This window comes from Limanda limanda, chromosome 16, assembly GCF_963576545.1.
Source record: "Limanda limanda chromosome 16, fLimLim1.1, whole genome shotgun sequence".
In the NCBI taxonomy this organism is placed as follows: Eukaryota; Metazoa; Chordata; class Actinopteri; order Pleuronectiformes; family Pleuronectidae; genus Limanda; species Limanda limanda.
Window position 1 is genome coordinate 2674331 of NC_083651.1, and position 20916 is coordinate 2695246.

General features: G+C 39.4%; 1 protein-coding gene across 1 annotated transcript; it reads right to left on the minus strand.

Annotated features, from left to right (window-relative positions):
• Positions 1-218: 218 nt before the first annotated feature.
• coq10b (coenzyme Q10B) lies at positions 219-8197 on the minus strand. The gene is made up of 5 exons (XM_061087950.1): positions 7990-8197; positions 4975-5130; positions 3242-3434; positions 2967-3068; positions 219-2116 (listed from the first exon to the last, which is right to left on the minus strand). Exons 1-5 carry the CDS (start codon positions 8070-8072, stop codon positions 1949-1951), a joined length of 702 nt encoding a protein of 233 aa, XP_060943933.1. The 5' UTR covers positions 8073-8197; the 3' UTR covers positions 219-1948.
• Between the last annotated feature and the right edge of the window lie 12719 nt (positions 8198-20916).

Below are 20916 nucleotides of genomic sequence, written 5' to 3' on the forward strand. Positions count from 1 at the left end.
AGGTCAAAGGTCAAATAGAACTGTTCTAGGCCGTGACATTTAAAATCTTAAGGACTTGACTTTAACCACAGCCACGCTTCAAACTGTCCATTACGTCTATTCTTACCGCTCACATGCTCAAACTATTTCCGTCCAGCCAGAGGAGGTGACTCTTGTTTAGATTACAGCCCCCCCCCCCAAACAAACACACACACAAACAAAATACACATCAGTCAGGGTTTTTCTTTTTTAGAAAAAATACTTTATAAATCATGCAGCTGGTAAATCTGTCTGAAGTCTCTTAACATTCAACTTTCCCCGAAAACACACGGACACAAACTCAGTTTCTTTAAAAGCAGTGTGTATATACGCCTCTTTTCAAAATGAGATCTCATATCCAATATTTACACTTTAAACTAAGTAATAAATACAAGTATATTGTTTAAAAATAGAGATAAATATGCTGCCAGTCTGTGAGTGACGTGGGTTCAGGGCTGGTGAGCTCACGGACGACCTGGATCTATTCAGCCTCTCCGTCTGGATCTGGATTGACACGCTGGACCAAAGCAAAGATCCCCAATTTATGCTTCTGATCCTTAATGTTAACAAAAAAAACCTAAATTATTTTATCTTAGTGTGTCTCCAGATGGGTTAAGAGAAGACCCTCGATGTTGGGGGTTCAATAACAGCCTCTATTTCCTGTTATTATTAATATTGTTGATAATAATAGTATCGTTAAGAATAGAGTAATTTAAGTGTTTTAATTGCATTTGAATATTTTCACATTTACATTGTCGTTGTAAATTGTCCTCATGAATGTTTATGTTAAACGTAAACATTTTTTATTTTAGGATGTATATCTGACAGGCTGTTTCTTCTCCGGTCAATCATGTGATCAATCACTAGTCCAATGTGTCTCGTTGTTCACGCCCAGAAAACAACGTTTATCCTGTGATATTAAATAAATCCAGGCCGGTGTCTCTGTGTTGTCGGCCGGTTTTGGCTCCTTTACCTCGACAGTTGGTTTAACATGTTTGCGTAGCTGCATTTAAAATAACACACAGCTCATATTGCACACTGAAGAAGAAATAAAACACCCTTTGCTGTATAATTCAGCAGCTCTCATGTCCAGCTTCGCTCTCTTTACAATTAGCATAATATTGAGAAAAATAAGCAGCCCTCTAAATAAAAGTTCAGCTCCCAGAGCAGGTTTGTGTTTCTGATAGCGTACAGATCAGTTTTCCTCGTGTACACGTCCTCCTGCTCGTCGTCTTTCAACAAAATGTCCAGTGACGGTGTCTCACCTGCTTCTGCTCTTTGTTCTCACTACATATTATCATCATGTGATTGTCTGTGGTGTTTAAACAACACTTGGGCCCTGTCAGTTGTTTTAATTGATTACTTCCATTATCTGTAAATGAGTTTCTCAATTGAAAATATTGACAAAAGGTCCATTCTAGCTTCCCACAGGTGCATAGTCACGCGTTCAGCTTAGTCTAAAAGCAAAAAATATTCAGTTTAATCTCTTATCTGAGATAGAAAATCCAGCTGGAACCAGAAATGTGTTTGACATGAATTAAATCAATAATTAAAACAGTTGAAGAATATTTGTCTGACTGACTCTCGATAAAACTGTGGTAAATGTGCCACTTCTGAACCAGTCAGTCAGAGCAGTGAAGTGAACGACTGGTGTTTCCAGATGTGATGACAGAGCTGCTGTGGTTTCACCTTCACGCTCACAACCTGACAACTCAGATTCTTCTCAGACGGTGGAAGCGACTGAACGAAGTGTTGAGCATGAAGGTGAAAGCTCGGAGCCGGATCCGTGTCACTTATCAGATATGAAACAGTTGGGAATGAACTTGGTCGTAGCTGTGAGAAAGGCACGCCAACTTCCACTAACACCTTCTCCTCCCTCATCCTCTCTGGCGTTGGCATCAGATATCTGTGTTGGCCTTTGGGGGCGTGGCTACGTGTGGTGGATCTCGTGGAACATGAGCTCGCGAGGGATGGGCGTCTCGGCTCCGTATACCTTGGAGGCGCGGTGCTCGAACGCCGACACCATCTGCTTCACCACCTGGTCGAAGAAGACGTGAGCGAGCTGAGAGTGGATGAGGGAACGGAACTCGAAGGAGATCTGAGGAAGTAGCCGAGAGGATAAAGTTAGCAGCTGAATTTCACACAGTTCACACATCAGAGGGTCGGCACAGAAACACAACACCTGCAGCTGCACACACGCCAACTCTGACACGAGGAAGAACCAGCACAGGATCAGAAGAGGACAAACAACAACCGTCTGCCGACATGAGCTCCAGAGACTGTCTGGACAAAGGGATCCGGAGATTCTCCCGAGTTTGTCTTTCACATATGAAGACAAAGGCAGGACATCACAAATAAATTCCTCTGCCGGCCTCAGCTTTATTATTAAAAGCTCTCAAAGCTCGTTGACTTTTCAAGTTTACGTCTTCATCTGTGTCTTCTACGTGTGCAGCTCCTCTTTTTCATCCTGAGATATTTGTATTTTTTTAGTTTTGTTAAGTTTTGCACCTGTTCCGGGTTTGGAAACATAACAAACACGTCCACTCGCTCACGGTGAATCCTCCGGATTATCTCCCGCTGTTTGCTCCCTCTGACAATATCCAGAGTTTTTACTTTGAAGCTAGCAGGAGAAATTCCGGAGAATGTCTGGAGCCTCTGACTCAGACGTTTGGGTTCTAACATAAAACCACAACCTCTCCCTCTTTTTCGAGGACACTTAGACTAACACTTCATTCTGATTCTGATTGATTCTCAATTTAAAACCATTCTGGATCCAAAAATACGAGCAACTCAGCATGAAATAATCTTAGATCTTTATTCTTCTAGTATGAATAGATAATAGAGAAATGTTAAAGATCTTGATCCCTTTTTTTCTCCCACCAATTCTTGTTCAACCTCTCACAAATCTTTTTACAGGTTTGACTTCTACAGCAAGAGCTTCTACTTACTCCAAAATCCACGGTGCAAGTGCGAGGGTAACCCGGGAGACCGGGGCTGAAGCGCCATACCGTCTCCAAGTGGTTGAAGAGTTTCCCGTCTGAACAGGACGCCTGAAAGGAAACAAAAACACATTCACTACATCTGGCCTGTTGGCAAGAACCAGAACGTTAGTCCAAGTGTTTGGTGATTCTGACTTAGATCACTGAATCTGAACAGGCCTCAACAAGAAGAGAAATAAGTTCAGGATCATTTAGCTGACGTGGGCTGGGAGGCAGTGCCGTACCTTGACCAGGTGGGGGCGTACTGTAGTGACAAGAGAGTTGTAGTTCTCCACCACGGGAGGAAAGCCCACGCTGAGTTTGGCCTTGCAGAAACCAGCTCGCCGAAACACCACGTCAGATTTCTTACACCAGGGGACAAAGAGGCGGTAGTTCTCCACGCCGGCCACCACTTCATATATCTCCTGCATGGAATACCTGAGGAGTGAAGGACGAGAGGAACCAGTCGTTAGCTCCGGTCTGCAAATACCAACACGCAGGGCTGCACGTCAGGAGGCAGAGGAAGGTCAGCGCCTGGGACATAACACCAAACAAGACTGACACCACTCACGACCCGGTTACATGTTCAACTAGGTCAGAAACAAACAGACAGAAAGAGAGGGAGGGAGGAGAAAGAGAGGAGAAACTAAATGAAGACAAGATGTAGTGAATGAGAGACAGATTATACGACTGGTGTTGTGTAAGTGCATCAGTCCAGTTGAGGGGAAATAGCTCGCTGCTGCTTGAGTCTATTTATACAGCAGATTTAGTGATTATGACCTCTCTATGGAACAGAGGAGGACATTCAGTGCGTCACACAGAGACACATACGTCAGGTCTCAGAACATGAACTCATGTCTGAAGATAGGATTTTAGTTTGTGTTATTTTGTGATCATGAATCATCAATAAACAGTTTTTATTGTTACAAGCAAAGTTTACTATAAGCAGGTGTGAATCATTTAGGCTCAATATAAGGATTCCTTATATTTTAACTGGTTTTTGAAGGATTAGTGTAATGATGAGAAGCCAAATCCTCCGCCCTTGTTCTATGCAAAAATAGATTTGAATTATTTGTAATGGTGCAGTGCCCGTTGTAAACCTGTCTGTTTGGAATGTGCTGCTGGGAATGCCTCTACAGAGGGCTCGTCAACTGTTTATTATTATATCATAAATGGCACCAAATTCAAAACTGCATTTCCTTGGACCCTTAACAATACTCGTGCCAAGTGTGAAGGTAATGAGATGATGAGATATGTGCTCCTCAGACAGAGATTCATGGAATAAGTAGATAGAAGCCTGCGACAAGGAACTAATTCCTCCTCCCTCGTTTTGTGCAAAAGTAGATTTAAAAGTATTTTTACTATTGATCTTTCCTTCAGTAATATGCAAATGTTGCAGCAAGATACTCTGTGGATAATACCGAAGCCCACACATGTACGTGTATATAAGTGTGAGGCAGTTCAGTCTCTTTGAATGAGGGAGCAGGAAAGCTGTTTGATTGGTTGCTGTTGGTGGGCGTGTTGTGGTTGTTGCTATATCAATGGTGCCAGTGGGAAGCATCAGACATGCCCACCATCAAGCTTTGAGGTTACACGTCAGAGTGAGTTCTCTGAGTCGCAGAGTAATAAAGTCACAGAGTCACAGTAAAACACAACGTCCTGCAGACAGAGAACCATCCTCGCTCTTTATCCCACGACATTCACAGCTGGTAACTTGTGGTCAGTAACCAGCAGCGCCACCAGATCAATTTCCTGATCCACAGCCACAGATGATATATCAGAGAACAACCTTCTGAGGCCACATGACAAAAGTACTGTCGGGTCAATGTCAGACCGGGTGTGAAAATCCCTCCCAGGAGATGTGACCACGAGCAGAAACATCTTCACCACCCGCAGCAGAATGTGTCTCCAGTGACGAGTTGTGGTCAGAACTCGGAGTACGGACGCTAACACCGAGTCTAATTGAAACCAGACTCACCCGATGATGCGTCTCTCCGAGTACTCCTTCTTCTTGGAGAAGGTGTCAGCCAGGTTGAAGAAGCTGCGGGCCGGCACCACGACGCCACGCCCTGACGTGGCCGCACTCAGGAGGGGGGGCACCCGAGTCATCAGGATCCCACATGACGACAGATACCTGGTCAGAAAACAAACCAACAGGGTCAGGAAACTGGTGCTGAAGGGATCTGACACACGATACAGTTTATACATACAACACTTCTCCAGCTTTTGTCATTTATATAAAACAGGTGAACATGAAAAGCCAGGAAACCAGAACAGAACAAGGTCAGGGACGCTTCATGGACTACAAGAACCTGAGACCTAAAACCTTTAATAAATACAGTCTAGGTCTCAAACCACCTGGACTCACGCTGTCCTGTTTGACTTCCTGTCTGCCTTCACCTCTCTATGTATAGGCCTCTATTCAGCCTGAGGGAGAAGCTGCAGATTTAGATTATTGATCATATTGACTTCACTGTATCACAACCACATAATTATTATTAAAAGCTGAAGAGTCTGGCACACTCAGCCTGCATATTAGCTGATGTCCAACTGAAAAACTATTTTACTAACTTATTAACAAACTGAGTCCTGGATGACAAATCACCACTTTACTGGAGCAAATGTAAAAAAAAAAAAAAAAGGACTTGACTGACAATCGACTAATTGATTAATATACAAATCCTGAGTCAGTTCCTCCCTGACACCATGACTGGACGGACTCGTTAATCCGGGACGGGTCACTGAAGTTCATGAACCAACTTGAGTCACGCTGCTGGTGACAGAAGCCTCCTGCTGAGTTCTGGCTGTGACCCGGTGTCCCTGGCAGCCGACGGTTTGGAAGCACACGGTGTCTCCAAGTTATATCACCGATTCATCTGATATGATCGTGGGGGAAATAGAATTGCCACTGATTTCTTAGAAGTCGTTATCGAACCCTTATGACACAGAAATATAATTGAGGCTGGATATTTTGTGTTTAACCATCAAATTCAGTTTTAAACAACTAGGAATAGAAAGAAAACACTTTGAGGGGTCAAATGTTATTATTATATTATTATTTATGTCGTGTCATAAACACAGATACCAAAGTCTGTTAAAGGCTCAAATCAGCAGAATTCATGGTTAAATCCTTTGTGTTCTACATCAAACCTAGTGTGTGCTTGTCGTAATGTGGTCATTATGTGGTTTGAATTCGTGTTGCATCACAGGTCTCTCCAAAGAAAGTAAATTCACTACAACCTGAAACGTGATCCAGCTGACACATGGCAGGGACCTAAAACTGGCGAGCCCTCTCTGGTGTGTGGTTACAGTACGGTTGAGAAATCCCTCTTCAGAGGACAGCGTGCACGAGGTCTGACCCCGACTCCATGCAGACGCAGGGCACAGCCAGCATGTGACACAAAGTGCATTTCAATCTGAATGTTACAAGCTCAGACAAGTTTAATGAGGAAACTTCTTCAACCAACTGTGCAGACCATCTCCCTTTTCCCTGAGAAACACGAACAGGCAATGTGCCGCCTTCTGAACATTGTGCCAGAGGTGAACCTGGACTTCAGTGGTGTTTCCCCTCGGGAGAGAAACGGCAGAATGGTCTAACGTTCACCTGTGAGCTGGCGTGTCGGAGCCACTTCCTCTGCAGGATGTTAAACCTCAGACCACAATGGACGTCAAGAGAAACGACAAATCACGATGCAGAGGAAACAGCTCTTAATGGATTAAACAGCTTTGTGACATATTAACTAATTAAGTACGTGGTCATGGACTTGAATCAAGGTGTAGCTGTACCTAATAAACTGCTAATTGAGTGCAATCATACTATTACAGCTGTTGTTTGCCACATTACTTTTCATTATCTTGTTATCCAATCACGAGTGACCACATCAGGAGTTATAGCTTTTGATAAATATATTCAAAAACACTTTTAAAAGACCCTGAAAATTGTACTTCAATGAAAGTGGTAAGCTGCATTCCAGCACTTATGAACAGTATTACTTAACTTGAATTACCTCTGTTTTGTATGTTATTACAGCTCATTATTAGTTATCTGTGTACACGACAGCATTAACAAACACTTTAAGTTACATTTAAGTTTGTGTGAAACTTTTATAGAAATATATATATAGATATAGATTAACTGTTTATACCGTTAAATACAGTGGGTTTTAAGGGTTAGCTAGTGTTGAGTTAAGTGTTTATTTAAATGAGGGAAGAACTGAAGCCCATCTGACGGTAGTTGCGGACGCATGTGAGTGACGTAAGTGAGTGACGCATGTTGTGAGACCCGGAGATGCATTAAAGCGAGCTGAGTGGATTTACACAGAGAACATCATAGACTAGATTTCTCGTTCGACAGAGCCGGACGTCACCACATGGCGGCCATCTTGCTACGGGGCATCTCGCTCACCCATAACATAGTGTTGCTAGTGGTAAATAACCATAACTTACTCAATTTTCAACCGATTTTGAAACGGTTTGGTTTGTTACCAACACAATGTTATCGGTGAGCGAGCTGCCCCCTAGCAAGATGACGTCCGGCTCCGTTGGCCGGCAACGCAGACGAGACATCTAGTGTCTATGGAGAACATCCCCAGGTGGAGGAGGACCCAATCTACTGAAAGTGAATGTACTCACACTATAACAGCGCAGTTTAACCACATTATCTTCCAGCATCTGGAGAAACAGCTGTGGATAAAGACATTAATAACAAAGCATTGCACCACTTGTTTACAGTATTTATCCGTATTTATAACTTCTCCCTTGAAGCCTTGTTTACAAGTTCTCACTCAGTTTCTAACAGTTGATTAAAGTGTTTTTTTAAAGTGTTAGCATGTGAGCTGGTGTCATGTGGACATGTCACCAGCTGGTTCTGGTTCTGATCCAGAATAAAACTTTAACTTGTGAAGTTTCCATCGACTTCAGCTCGGAAAGTTCTGCTGGATCCGAACCTTCAGGCACTTTCCAGGCGGACCGTGGATCTGAGGAGAGTCTTTACCTGACGTGGGTCCTGCTCGGAGCTTCTCTGCTCACGGATTGTCTCAGCACCTGAGCGACTCTCCTCAGGCTTCCTCTCGCCATCTTCCTCTTCTTCCTCCTCTTCTTCTTCTTCTTCTTCTTCTTCTTCTTCTTCTTCTTCTTCTTCTTCTTCTTCTTCTTCTTCTTCTTCTTCTTCTTCTTCTTCTTCTTCTCTCCTGACAGCAGCAGCTCCTGGGTCACCTAGACCCGCCCACTCTCACGTACCCGCCCCGGTCTCGGCCTCCCATTGGATAATGCAGCCTCACTAAGCGCTCCCCATTGGTCGGTTCTGCCTTCCGTCACAGAGGCAGCTGCTGACGTCAGTGCCAGGCGCGTTCATGCACGAGGACGCGCGGGAATGTCACGAGATGTTGGCTCGGGTTGCAGAGGTTTAAAGGGAGAGTTCACTATACTGAACTCTTCTTTATTTATCTATACTATACTACTGTACTATACTAAACTATTCTTTTCATATACTATACTACTGTACTATACTGAACTATTCTTTATTATACTATACTACTGTACTATACTAAACGCAGCCATACTATACTACGCTAAACTATACTGTACTATATAATATTCTTTACCATACTATGCTATACTATACTAAACTATAATACTATGCTGTACTATACTAAACTAGACCATACCATACTATCCTAAACGAGACCATACTATACTATGGTAAACTATACTGTACTATAAAATATTCTTTACCATACTATGCTATACTATACTAAACTATACTATACTATAATACTATGCTGTACTATACTAAACTAGACCATACGATGCTATACTATCCTAAACAAGACCATACTATACTATACTACGCTAAACTATACTGTACTATATAATATTCTTTACCATACTATACTAAACTATACTATACTATAATACTATGCTGTACTATACTAAACTAGGCCATACCATGCTATACTATCCTAAACGAGACCATACTATACGTTACCAAGGTAAGAACTTGATTGGGAGACAGGGGGTGAAAGAGGAGAGCGAAGGGGATGAAGATGAAGATGATGGAAATGAAGTTATGGAAGAAAGATCAGAAAATGAAGAGCGTATGTCATCTGTCTTTTGTGTAAAGTAGTTGACAAAGTGGCTTGGTAGAAGGGAGGAAGGAGGAGGGGGTCTGGGGGGGTCAAGGAGGTTGGAAGAGATGGTGAAGAGTTTTTTGGGGTTAGAAAATGAGGATTGAATTGCAGTTTGGTAAAAAGTGGTTTTGATTTGGTTTTGGCTGCAGAAATAGAGACAGAAAATGAGGCAGAGAAGGTCGTCCGGGTACTTAGATTTCCGCCATTTCCTTTCTGATGCTCGCATAGTGGCTCTGTCGGCACCATAGACTGGTCGGCACGATGCATGAGTGAGAAGGAGTCAGTGGAAGGGAGGGCTGATAAAACAGAGGAGGCTAGCAAGGCAGGAGAGAGGGAACGAATGTTGCGACGGACAGGTACAGACTCTGTTGATGTGGTAGGGTTGTCATTTTCAGATAGTGGGAGAGAGTACGAGATATAGAAGTGGTCGGAGACATGAAGTGGGGTTACAGTGAGGTTAGATGTTGAACAGTTTCTGGTGAAAATAAAGTCAAGGTGGTTACCGGCTTTGTGAGTAGGAGGGGGAGGACTGAGTGAGAGAGCAAAAGAAGACAGTAAAAGTAATAGGTCAGTTGACTTGTCTGTGTGGATGCTAAAGTCACCCAGGAGGATAAGTGCAGGGCCGTTTTCTGGGAAGTTTGACAGGAGGACGTCTAATTCCTCCAAAAATCTCCCAGAGCACCTGGTGGACGGTAGAGAACAACGATAGTTAATTGTACCGAATGAGTAACTGTCACAGCATGAAATTCAAAAGAAGTTGGGGTAAAAAGCGGGTAGAAAGAAAAACTCCATTTGCGGGAAAAACTCCAAGTAGTCCAGTAGTACGATGGCCAAGTCAAAATGCACACAATCGCATCCAATTTACAACTTGGGTGCAATAAAATAATGTCTATTGTCTAATATTATTATTATTATGATGATGATGATGATGTAAAAATTATAATATTGTTTAATGTAATATTTACCAGATGAACATCTAGCAACAAACTATTTCTATTTTACAGTTTTTCTCAATTGGTTTGACTCATTTCACGAAACAGAAATTACATTCTCAGAGCACTAAGTGCAATTGGCAAAATAGCCTATATGGTTCAGCACAACTACATGGATCACCTTCAAAAGGTCATATCTCACCCAAAACAGTTAACTCAAGCTTCAAAACCAAATCATTTTCTCATATAAATAGTCAGTGCCCCCAAAATGAAAAGTTCCTTCTCGATTGCTGTGGCTCATCTCTCGGGGGGAAAAAGGACATTCTCCAAGGTTTAAATACATTTGCCAAAATAACCTGGATGGTTCAGCAAAACTCCATGGCACACCTGCAAAAGGTCATATCTCTCCCAAAACAGACAACTCATCAGTCAAAACTAAATCCTTTTCTCATACAAATAGTCAGTGCCCCCAAAATGAAAAGTCCCTTTGGCATTGTTTAAACACTACAGGTCAAAATGTTTAGATGTTTTGTCAGTGTGGCAGTGGACCATAGAAATATCCCTCATGTGCACATTTCAATCTTGGCTCAGTCCTTTGACACTGAATGGTTTCAGTAGATGTTTTCTTTCCAGAATACTATGTGTAAACAGAAAAAAGATTAATTCAAGGTTTCACATAAAATACTTTATTGCAGTCATACAGCCATGGAAATTGTTACAGTAATTGCCATACATTGTGGTTACAGTAACAGAAAATGTGTACAGCACAACATACTGTGGGACAATAAGCACATCAAAACTTAAATAAGTTATAGCCTTCACTAACAACACATACAGTAACAAACTAAAGTAAAGCTGGAGTTTCACTAGTTTTCATCCTCACTCTCCTGCTCATCCTCGCGCTCACGTCTGTCTGGCCACAGTTTTTCATCAACCTCACATCTGATGTTCTCCCTTGCTATGCAACGGGGGAAGAATCGGCGTGCATGCTGCAACCATCCCTGACACTGCTCTGCTGTGACATCACCACAAGCAGCATCCATTGCCTGGAGAAAGGACCTCTTGTTTTGAGCCCGATGCTCATAGACCCTCCACCTCCATGCAGATAAAAACTCCTCGATAGGATTGAGGAATGGGGAGTAAGGTGATAAGAGCACCATCAGCATTCTTGGATGGGCAGTGAGCCACGCCCTGATGAGCGGGCCACGGTGGAAGCTTACATTGTCCCACACAATGAAAAATGTGTGGGAATAGACACTATTACCATTTGTATTTACTTGTTTACTTTGACTTTAGTTCAATAAATTTGAATACTACAGTTAACTCTACCATCAATAATTCCATAGTTGACTGACCACATACCTGTTTTCCCTGCGGAATGTTTGGATGATGGAGGACACTGTAGAGCGTGGCACATTAGGCTGAACTCGACGACCTTCCTCTGCCATTGTGAGGCCATGGTTGACCACATGGTCCACAAGTGTAGCCCGAATTTCATTTGGCACAAATTGTTGTCTTCGTCCTCCTCGGCCTCTTCCCCCTTCTCCACCACCACGCACCCTTGCTCCTCTTCCTCTTCTTCCTCGAGCAGGCAGTTGCCCTTGGTTGTTTCCCTGGCCAGGTGCTTCCAGGTTCATAAATTGTACTGAACTTGGTCAAGCTCTAGATATTTGATGGAAGCATTTATTCCCTGGATAGCACCTGTCAGCTAATTAAACTTACTGTGTGATTGGTGATCGGATGTGTGAAACTCCCCCTTGATTAGTAAAGTTCTAGTTGCACCTGAAAATTAGGCCGATGATCCAAGAGATCCATATTACAGTATATACCATGATGTTTTTCATGGTATTATGTGCCTGAAAGATTTTGACATTGGAGTGAACTATTGTGCAGGTGATGATATAAACAATGAAATTATGCCAACATGTTCTGCAGAGAACAACCACTTGACTGAGAAGCAACATTCAGTTTAGACCAGCAAGATATGTTCAATTGGTAATTGGGCTAACTGAAGGCAATTGTACCTAACCGTTTGCAAGGTGTCCTAAATCATATGAAAATTGTGCTTGTCATGTGCAAGGCTGTGCTAATACAACTGCAATTTGATTAAAGGAATGAGATATTCCAATCTGTTGTGAACAAGTGCCCAGTGGTTTGGAGGTTTGCACGTGTAGTTTTGAGAATGTCATTTCTGTTTCGTGAAATGAGCCAAACCAATTGAGAAAAACTGTAATATGGTACTTTTAGACAGTTACAGGTGTGGGTCTCATCCATCAGTAAGGCATGTGTGTATAACAAGAAAAGGTTGTTCAAACAAACTTACCTTATGTGTGACTTTATTTTAATGATTTAAACTAATATACCATCAAATGTATAAGGGGTTTAAGATTACAATTATTTTTTATCATCACAGTTAAATAACAAAGTCATGAGATTTAAATTCCATGTTATTCTAATTTGATCTGACCTATAAAGCAGGTTTTTGCCTATAAAATAAATAATATGGATGTAATGCTGTTGGTTCACCACAAGAGGGAGTCCAACGCCTGCAGTTCCCCTCTCCTGTGGGACAATGGCCATCTGCTGTCGTATCACGGTACTGCACCCTAGAAAAACACCTATAAATTATTATTATTAAACAGCAGAGTTGACCCTTCCTGCTCAGGGACCTGCAGCCATAAGTCATACACCACTACCTGGACATTCAGACACAGGCCAATTGGACAGTAAAAATTATAATAATGTTAAACAATGTAATATTTACCAGACGAACATCTAGCTACAAACTATTTTTTTTTTAACATGGTACTTTTAGACAGTTACAGGTGTGGGTCTCATCCATCAGTTAGGCATGTGTGTATAACAAGAAAAGATTGTTCAAACAAATGTACCTTATGTGTGACTTTATTTTAATGATTAAAATAATGATTTAAACTAATGCACCTCAAATGAATAAGGAGTTTAAGATTACAATTTTTTTTAATCATCACAGTTAATAAAACAAAGCCATGAGATTTAAATTCCACATTATTCTCATTTTATCTGACCTATAAAGCAGGTTTTTTCCTATAAAATAAATAATATGGATGTAATGCTGATGGTCCACCACAAGAGGGAGCCCGGCAGCAGCAGTTCCCCTCTCCTGTGGGACAATGGCCATCTGCTGTCGTATCACGGTACTGCACCCTAGATTTTTTTTTATAAATGCTTATTATTAAACAGCAGAGTTGACCCTTCCTAGTCAGGGACCTGCAGCCAGAAGTCATACACCATTACCTGGACATTCAGACACAGGCCAATTTTGACAGTAAAAATTATAATATTGATTAACAATGTAATATTTACCAGATGAACATCTAGCAACAAACTATTTCTATTTTAGTATGGTACTTTTAGACAGTTACAGGTGTGGGTCTCATCCATCAGTAAGGTATGTGTGTATAACAAGAAAAGATTGTTCAAACAAACTTACCTTATATGTGACTTTATTTTAATGATTTAGACTAATGCACCATCAAATGAATAAGGGATTTAAGATTACAATTATTTGTTATCATCACAGTTAATAAAACAAAGTCATGAGATTTAAATTCCATGTTATTCTCATTTGATCTGACCTATAAAGCAGGTTTTTGCCTATAAAATAAATAATATGGATGTAATGCTGTTGGTTCACCACAAGAGGGAGTCCAACACCTGCAGTTCCCCTCTCCTGTTCGACAATGGCCATCTGCTGTCGTATCACGGTACTGCACCCTAGAAAAAAACCTATAAATTATTATTATTAAACAGCAGAGTTGACCCTTCCTGCTCAGGGACCTGCAGCCATAAGTCATACACCATTACCTGGACATTCAGACACAGGCCAATTGGACAGTAAAAATTATAATAATGTTAAACAATGTTATATTTACCAGACGAACATCTAGCTACAAACTATTTTTTTTTTAACATGGTACTTTTAGACAGTTACAGGTGTTGGTCTCATCCATCAGTTAGGCATGTGTGTATAACAAGAAAAGATTGTTCAAACAAATGTACCTTATGTGTGACTTTATTTTAATTATTAAAATAATGATTTAAACTAATGAACCTCAAATGAACAAGGAGTTTAAGATTACAATTTTTTTTAATCATCACAGTTAATAAAACAAAGCCATGAGATTTAAATTCCACATTATTCTCATTTTATCTGACCTATAAAGCAGGTTTTTTCCTATAAAATAAATAATATGGATGTAATGCTGATGGTCCACCACAAGAGGGAGCCCGGCAGCAGCAGTTCCCCTCTCCTGTGGGACAATGGCCATCTGCTGTCGTATCACGGTACTGCACCCTAGATTTTTTTTTATAAATGCTTATTATTAAACAGCAGAGTTGACCCTTCCTAGTCAGGGACCTGCAGCCAGAAGTCATACACCATTACCTGGACATTCAGACACAGGCCCATTTTGACAGTAAAAATTATAATATTGATTAACAATGTAATATTTACCAGATGAACATCTAGCAACAAACTATTTCTATTTTAGTATGGAACTTTTAGACAGTTACAGGTGTGGGTCTCATCCATCAGTAAGGTATGTGTGTATAACAAGAAAAGGTTGTTCAAACAAACTTACCTTATATGTGACTTTATTTTAATGATTTAGACTAATGCACCATCAAATGAATAAGGGGTTTAAGATTACAATTATTTGTTATCATCACAGTTAATAAACAAAGTCATGAGATTTAAATTCCATGTTATTCTCATTTGATCTGACCTATAAAGCAGGTTTTTGCCTATAAAATAAATAATATGGATGTAATGCTGTTGGTTCACCACAAGAGGGAGTCCAACACCTGCAGTTCCCCTCTCCTGTGGGACAATGGCCATCTGCTGTCGTATCACGGTACTGCACCCTAGAAAAAAACCTATAAATTATTATTATTAAACAGCAGAGTTGACCCTTCCTGCTCAGGGACCTGCAGCCATAAGTCATACACCACTACCTGGACATTCAGACACAGGCCAATTGGACAGTAAAAATTATAATAATGTTAAACAATGTAATATTTACCAGACGAACATCTAGCTACAAACTATTTTTTTTTTAACATGGTACTTTTAGACAGTAACAGGGGTGGGTCTCATCCATCAGTTAGGCATGTGTGTATAACAAGAAAAGATTGTTCAAACAAATGTACCTTATGTGTGACTTTATTTTAATTATTAAAATAATGATTTAAACTAATGAACCTCAAATGAACAAGGAGTTTAAGATTACAATTTTTTTTAATCATCACAGTTAATAAAACAAAGCCATGAGATTTAAATTCCACATTATTCTCATTTTATCTGACCTATAAAGCAGGTTTTTTCCTATAAAATAAATAATATGGATGTAATGCTGATGGTCCACCACAAGAGGGAGCCCGGCAGCAGCAGTTCCCCTCTCCTGTGGGACAATGGCCATCTGCTGTCGTATCACGGTACTGCACCCTAGATTTTTTTTTATAAATGCTTATTATTAAACAGCAGAGTTGACCCTTCCTGCTCAGGGACCTGCAGCCAGAAGTCATACACCATTACCTGGACATTCAGACACAGGCCAATTTTGACAGTAAAAATTATAATATTGATTAACAATGTAATATTTACCAGATGAACATCTAGCAACAAACTATTTCTATTTTAGTATGGAACTTTTAGACAGTTACAGGTGTGGGTCTCATCCATCAGTAAGGTATGTGTGTATAACAAGAAAAGATTGTTCAAACAAACTTACCTTATATGTGACTTTATTTTAATGATTTAGACTAATGCACCATCAAATGAATAAGGGGTTTAAGATTACAATTATTTGTTATCATCACAGTTAATAAAACAAAGTCATGAGATTTAAATTCCATGTTATTCTCATTTGATCTGACCTATAAAGCAGGTTTTTGCCTATAAAATAAATAATATGGATGTAATGCTGTTGGTTCACCACAAGAGGGAGTCCAACACCTGCAGTTCCCCTCTCCTGTGGGACAATGGCCATCTGCTGTCGTATCACGGTACTGCACCCTAGAAAAAAACCTATAAATTATTATTATTAAACAGCAGAGTTGACCCTTCCTGCTCAGGGACCTGCAGCCATAAGTCATACACCACTACCTGGACATTCAGACACAGGCCAATTGGACAGTAAAAATTATAATAATGTTAAACAATGTAATATTTACCAGACGAACATCTAGCTACAAACTATTTTTTTTTTAACATGGTACTTTTAGACAGTTACAGGTGTGGGTCTCATCCATCAGTTAGGCATGTGTGTATAACAAGAAAAGATTGTTCAAACAAATGTACCTTATGTGTGACTTTATTTTAATGATTAAAATAATGATTTAAACTAATGCACCTCAAATGAATAAGGAGTTTAAGATTACAATTTTTTTTAATCATCACAGTTAATAAAACAAAGCCATGAGATTTAAATTCCACATTATTCTCATTTTATCTGACCTATAAAGCAGGTTTTTTCCTATAAAATAAATAATATGGATGTAATGCTGATGGTCCACCACAAGAGGGAGCCCGGCAGCAGCAGTTCCCCTCTCCTGTGGGACAATGGCCATCTGCTGTCGTATCACGGTACTGCACCCTAGATTTTTTTTTATAAATGCTTATTATTAAACAGCAGAGTTGACCCTTCCTAGTCAGGGACCTGCAGCCAGAAGTCATACACCATTACCTGGACATTCAGACACAGGCCAATTTTGACAGTAAAAATTATAATATTGATTAACAATGTAATATTTACCAGATGAACATCTAGCAACAAACTATTTCTATTTTAGTATGGTACTTTTAGACAGTTACAGGTGTGGGTCTCATCCATCAGTAAGGTATGTGTGTATAACAAGAAAAGATTGTTCAAACAAACTTACCTTATATGTGACTTTATTTTAATGATTTAGACTAATGCACCATCAAATGAATAAGGGATTTAAGATTACCATTATTTGTTATCATCACAGTTAATAAAACAAAGTCATGAGATTTAAATTCCATGTTATTCTCATTTGATCTGACCTATAAAGCAGGTTTTTGCCTATAAAATAAATAATATGGATGTAATGCTGTTGGTTCACCACAAGAGGGAGTCCAACACCTGCAGTTCCCCTCTCCTGTTCGACAATGGCCATCTGCTGTCGTATCACGGTACTGCACCCTAGAAAAAAACCTATAAATTATTATTATTAAACAGCAGAGTTGACCCTTCCTGCTCAGGGACCTGCAGCCATAAGTCATACACCATTACCTGGACATTCAGACACAGGCCAATTGGACAGTAAAAATTATAATAATGTTAAACAATGTTATATTTACCAGACGAACATCTAGCTACAAACTATTTTTTTTTTAACATGGTACTTTTAGACAGTTACAGGTGTTGGTCTCATCCATCAGTTAGGCATGTGTGTATAACAAGAAAAGATTGTTCAAACAAATGTACCTTATGTGTGACTTTATTTTAATTATTAAAATAATGATTTAAACTAATGAACCTCAAATGAACAAGGAGTTTAAGATTACAATTTTTTTTAATCATCACAGTTAATAAAACAAAGCCATGAGATTTAAATTCCACATTATTCTCATTTTATCTGACCTATAAAGCAGGTTTTTTCCTATAAAATAAATAATATGGATGTAATGCTGATGGTCCACCACAAGAGGGAGCCCGGCAGCAGCAGTTCCCCTCTCCTGTGGGACAATGGCCATCTGCTGTCGTATCACGGTACTGCACCCTAGATTTTTTTTTATAAATGCTTATTATTAAACAGCAGAGTTGACCCTTCCTAGTCAGGGACCTGCAGCCAGAAGTCATACACCATTACCTGGACATTCAGACACAGGCCCATTTTGACAGTAAAAATTATAATATTGATTAACAATGTAATATTTACCAGATGAACATCTAGCAACAAACTATTTCTATTTTAGTATGGAACTTTTAGACAGTTACAGGTGTGGGTCTCATCCATCAGTAAGGTATGTGTGTATAACAAGAAAAGGTTGTTCAAACAAACTTACCTTATATGTGACTTTATTTTAATGATTTAGACTAATGCACCATCAAATGAATAAGGGGTTTAAGATTACAATTATTTGTTATCATCACAGTTAATAAACAAAGTCATGAGATTTAAATTCCATGTTATTCTCATTTGATCTGACCTATAAAGCAGGTTTTTGCCTATAAAATAAATAATATGGATGTAATGCTGTTGGTTCACCACAAGAGGGAGTCCAACACCTGCAGTTCCCCTCTCCTGTGGGACAATGGCCATCTGCTGTCGTATCACGGTACTGCACCCTAGAAAAAAACCTATAAATTATTATTATTAAACAGCAGAGTTGACCCTTCCTGCTCAGGGACCTGCAGCCATAAGTCATACACCACTACCTGGACATTCAGACACAGGCCAATTGGACAGTAAAAATTATAATAATGTTAAACAATGTAATATTTACCAGACGAACATCTAGCTACAAACTATTTTTTTTTTAACATGGTACTTTTAGACAGTAACAGGGGTGGGTCTCATCCATCAGTTAGGCATGTGTGTATAACAAGAAAAGATTGTTCAAACAAATGTACCTTATGTGTGACTTTATTTTAATTATTAAAATAATGATTTAAACTAATGAACCTCAAATGAACAAGGAGTTTAAGATTACAATTTTTTTTAATCATCACAGTTAATAAAACAAAGCCATGAGATTTAAATTCCACATTATTCTCATTTTATCTGACCTATAAAGCAGGTTTTTTCCTATAAAATAAATAATATGGATGTAATGCTGATGGTCCACCACAAGAGGGAGCCCGGCAGCAGCAGTTCCCCTCTCCTGTGGGACAATGGCCATCTGCTGTCGTATCACGGTACTGCACCCTAGATTTTTTTTTATAAATGCTTATTATTAAACAGCAGAGTTGACCCTTCCTGCTCAGGGACCTGCAGCCAGAAGTCATACACCATTACCTGGACATTCAGACACAGGCCAATTTTGACAGTAAAAATTATAATATTGATTAACAATGTAATATTTACCAGATGAACATCTAGCAACAAACTATTTCTATTTTAGTATGGAACTTTTAGACAGTTACAGGTGTGGGTCTCATCCATCAGTAAGGTATGTGTGTATAACAAGAAAAGATTGTTCAAACAAACTTACCTTATATGTGACTTTATTTTAATGATTTAGACTAATGCACCATCAAATGAATAAGGGGTTTAAGATTACAATTATTTGTTATCATCACAGTTAATAAAACAAAGTCATGAGATTTAAATTCCATGTTATTCTCATTTGATCTGACCTATAAAGCAGGTTTTTGCCTATAAAATAAATAATATGGATGTAATGCTGTTGGTTCACCACAAGAGGGAGTCCAACACCTGCAGTTCCCCTCTCCTGTGGGACAATGGCCATCTGCTGTCGTATCACGGTACTGCACCCTAGAAAAAAACCTATAAATTATTATTATTAAACAGCAGAGTTGACCCTTCCTGCTCAGGGACCTGCAGCCATAAGTCATACACCATTACCTGGACATTCAGACACAGGCCAATTGGACAGTAAAAATTATAATAATGTTAAACAATGTAATATTTACCAGACGAACATCTAGCTACAAACTATTTTTTTTTTAACATGGTACTTTTAGACAGTTACAGGGGTGGGTCTCATCCATCAGTTAGGCATGTGTGTATAACAAGAAAAGATTGTTCAAACAAATGTACCTTATGTGTGACTTTATTTTAATTATTAAAATAATGATTTAAACTAATGAACCTCAAATGAACAAGGAGTTTAAGATTACAATTTTTTTTAATCATCACAGTTAATAAAACAAAGCCATGAGATTTAAATTCCACATTATTCTCATTTTATCTGACCTATAAAGCAGGTTTTTTCCTATAAAATAAATAATATGGATGTAATGCTGATGGTCCACCACAAGAGGGAGCCCGGCAGCAGCAGTTCCCCTCTCCTGTGGGACAATGGCCATCTGCTGTCGTATCACGGTACTGCACCCTAGATTTTTTTTTATAAATGCTTATTATTAAACAGCAGAGTTGACCCTTCCTAGTCAGGGACCTGCAGCCAGAAGTCATACACCATTACCTGGACATTCAGACACAGGCCAATTTTGACAGTAAAAATTATAATATTGATTAACAATGTAATATTTACCAGATGAACATCTAGCAACAAACTATTTCTATTTTAGTATGGAACTTTTAGACAGTTACAGGTGTGGGTCTCATTCATCAGTAAGGTATGTGTGTATAACAAGAAAAGATTGTTCAAACAAACTTACCTTATATGTGACTTTATTTTAATGATTTAGACTAATGCACCATCAAATGAATAAGGGGTTTAAGATTACAATTATTTGTTATCATCACAGTTAATAAAACAAAGTCATGAGATTTAAATTCCATGTTATTCTCATTTGATCTGACCTATAAAGCAGGTTTTTGCCTATAAAATAAATAATATGGATGTAATGCTGTTGTTTCACCACAAGAGGGAGTCCGACAGCTGCAGTTCCCCTCTCCTGTGGGACAATGGCCATCTGCTGTCGTATCACGGTACTGCACCCTAGAAAAAAACCTATAAATTATTATTATTAAACAGCAGAGTTGACCCTTCCTGCTCAGGGACCTGCAGCCATAAGTCATACACCATTACCTGGACATTCAGACACAGGCCAATTGGACAGTAAAAATTATAATAATGTTAAACAATGTAATATTTACCAGATGAACATCTAGCAACAAACTATTTCTATTTTAGTATGGAACTTT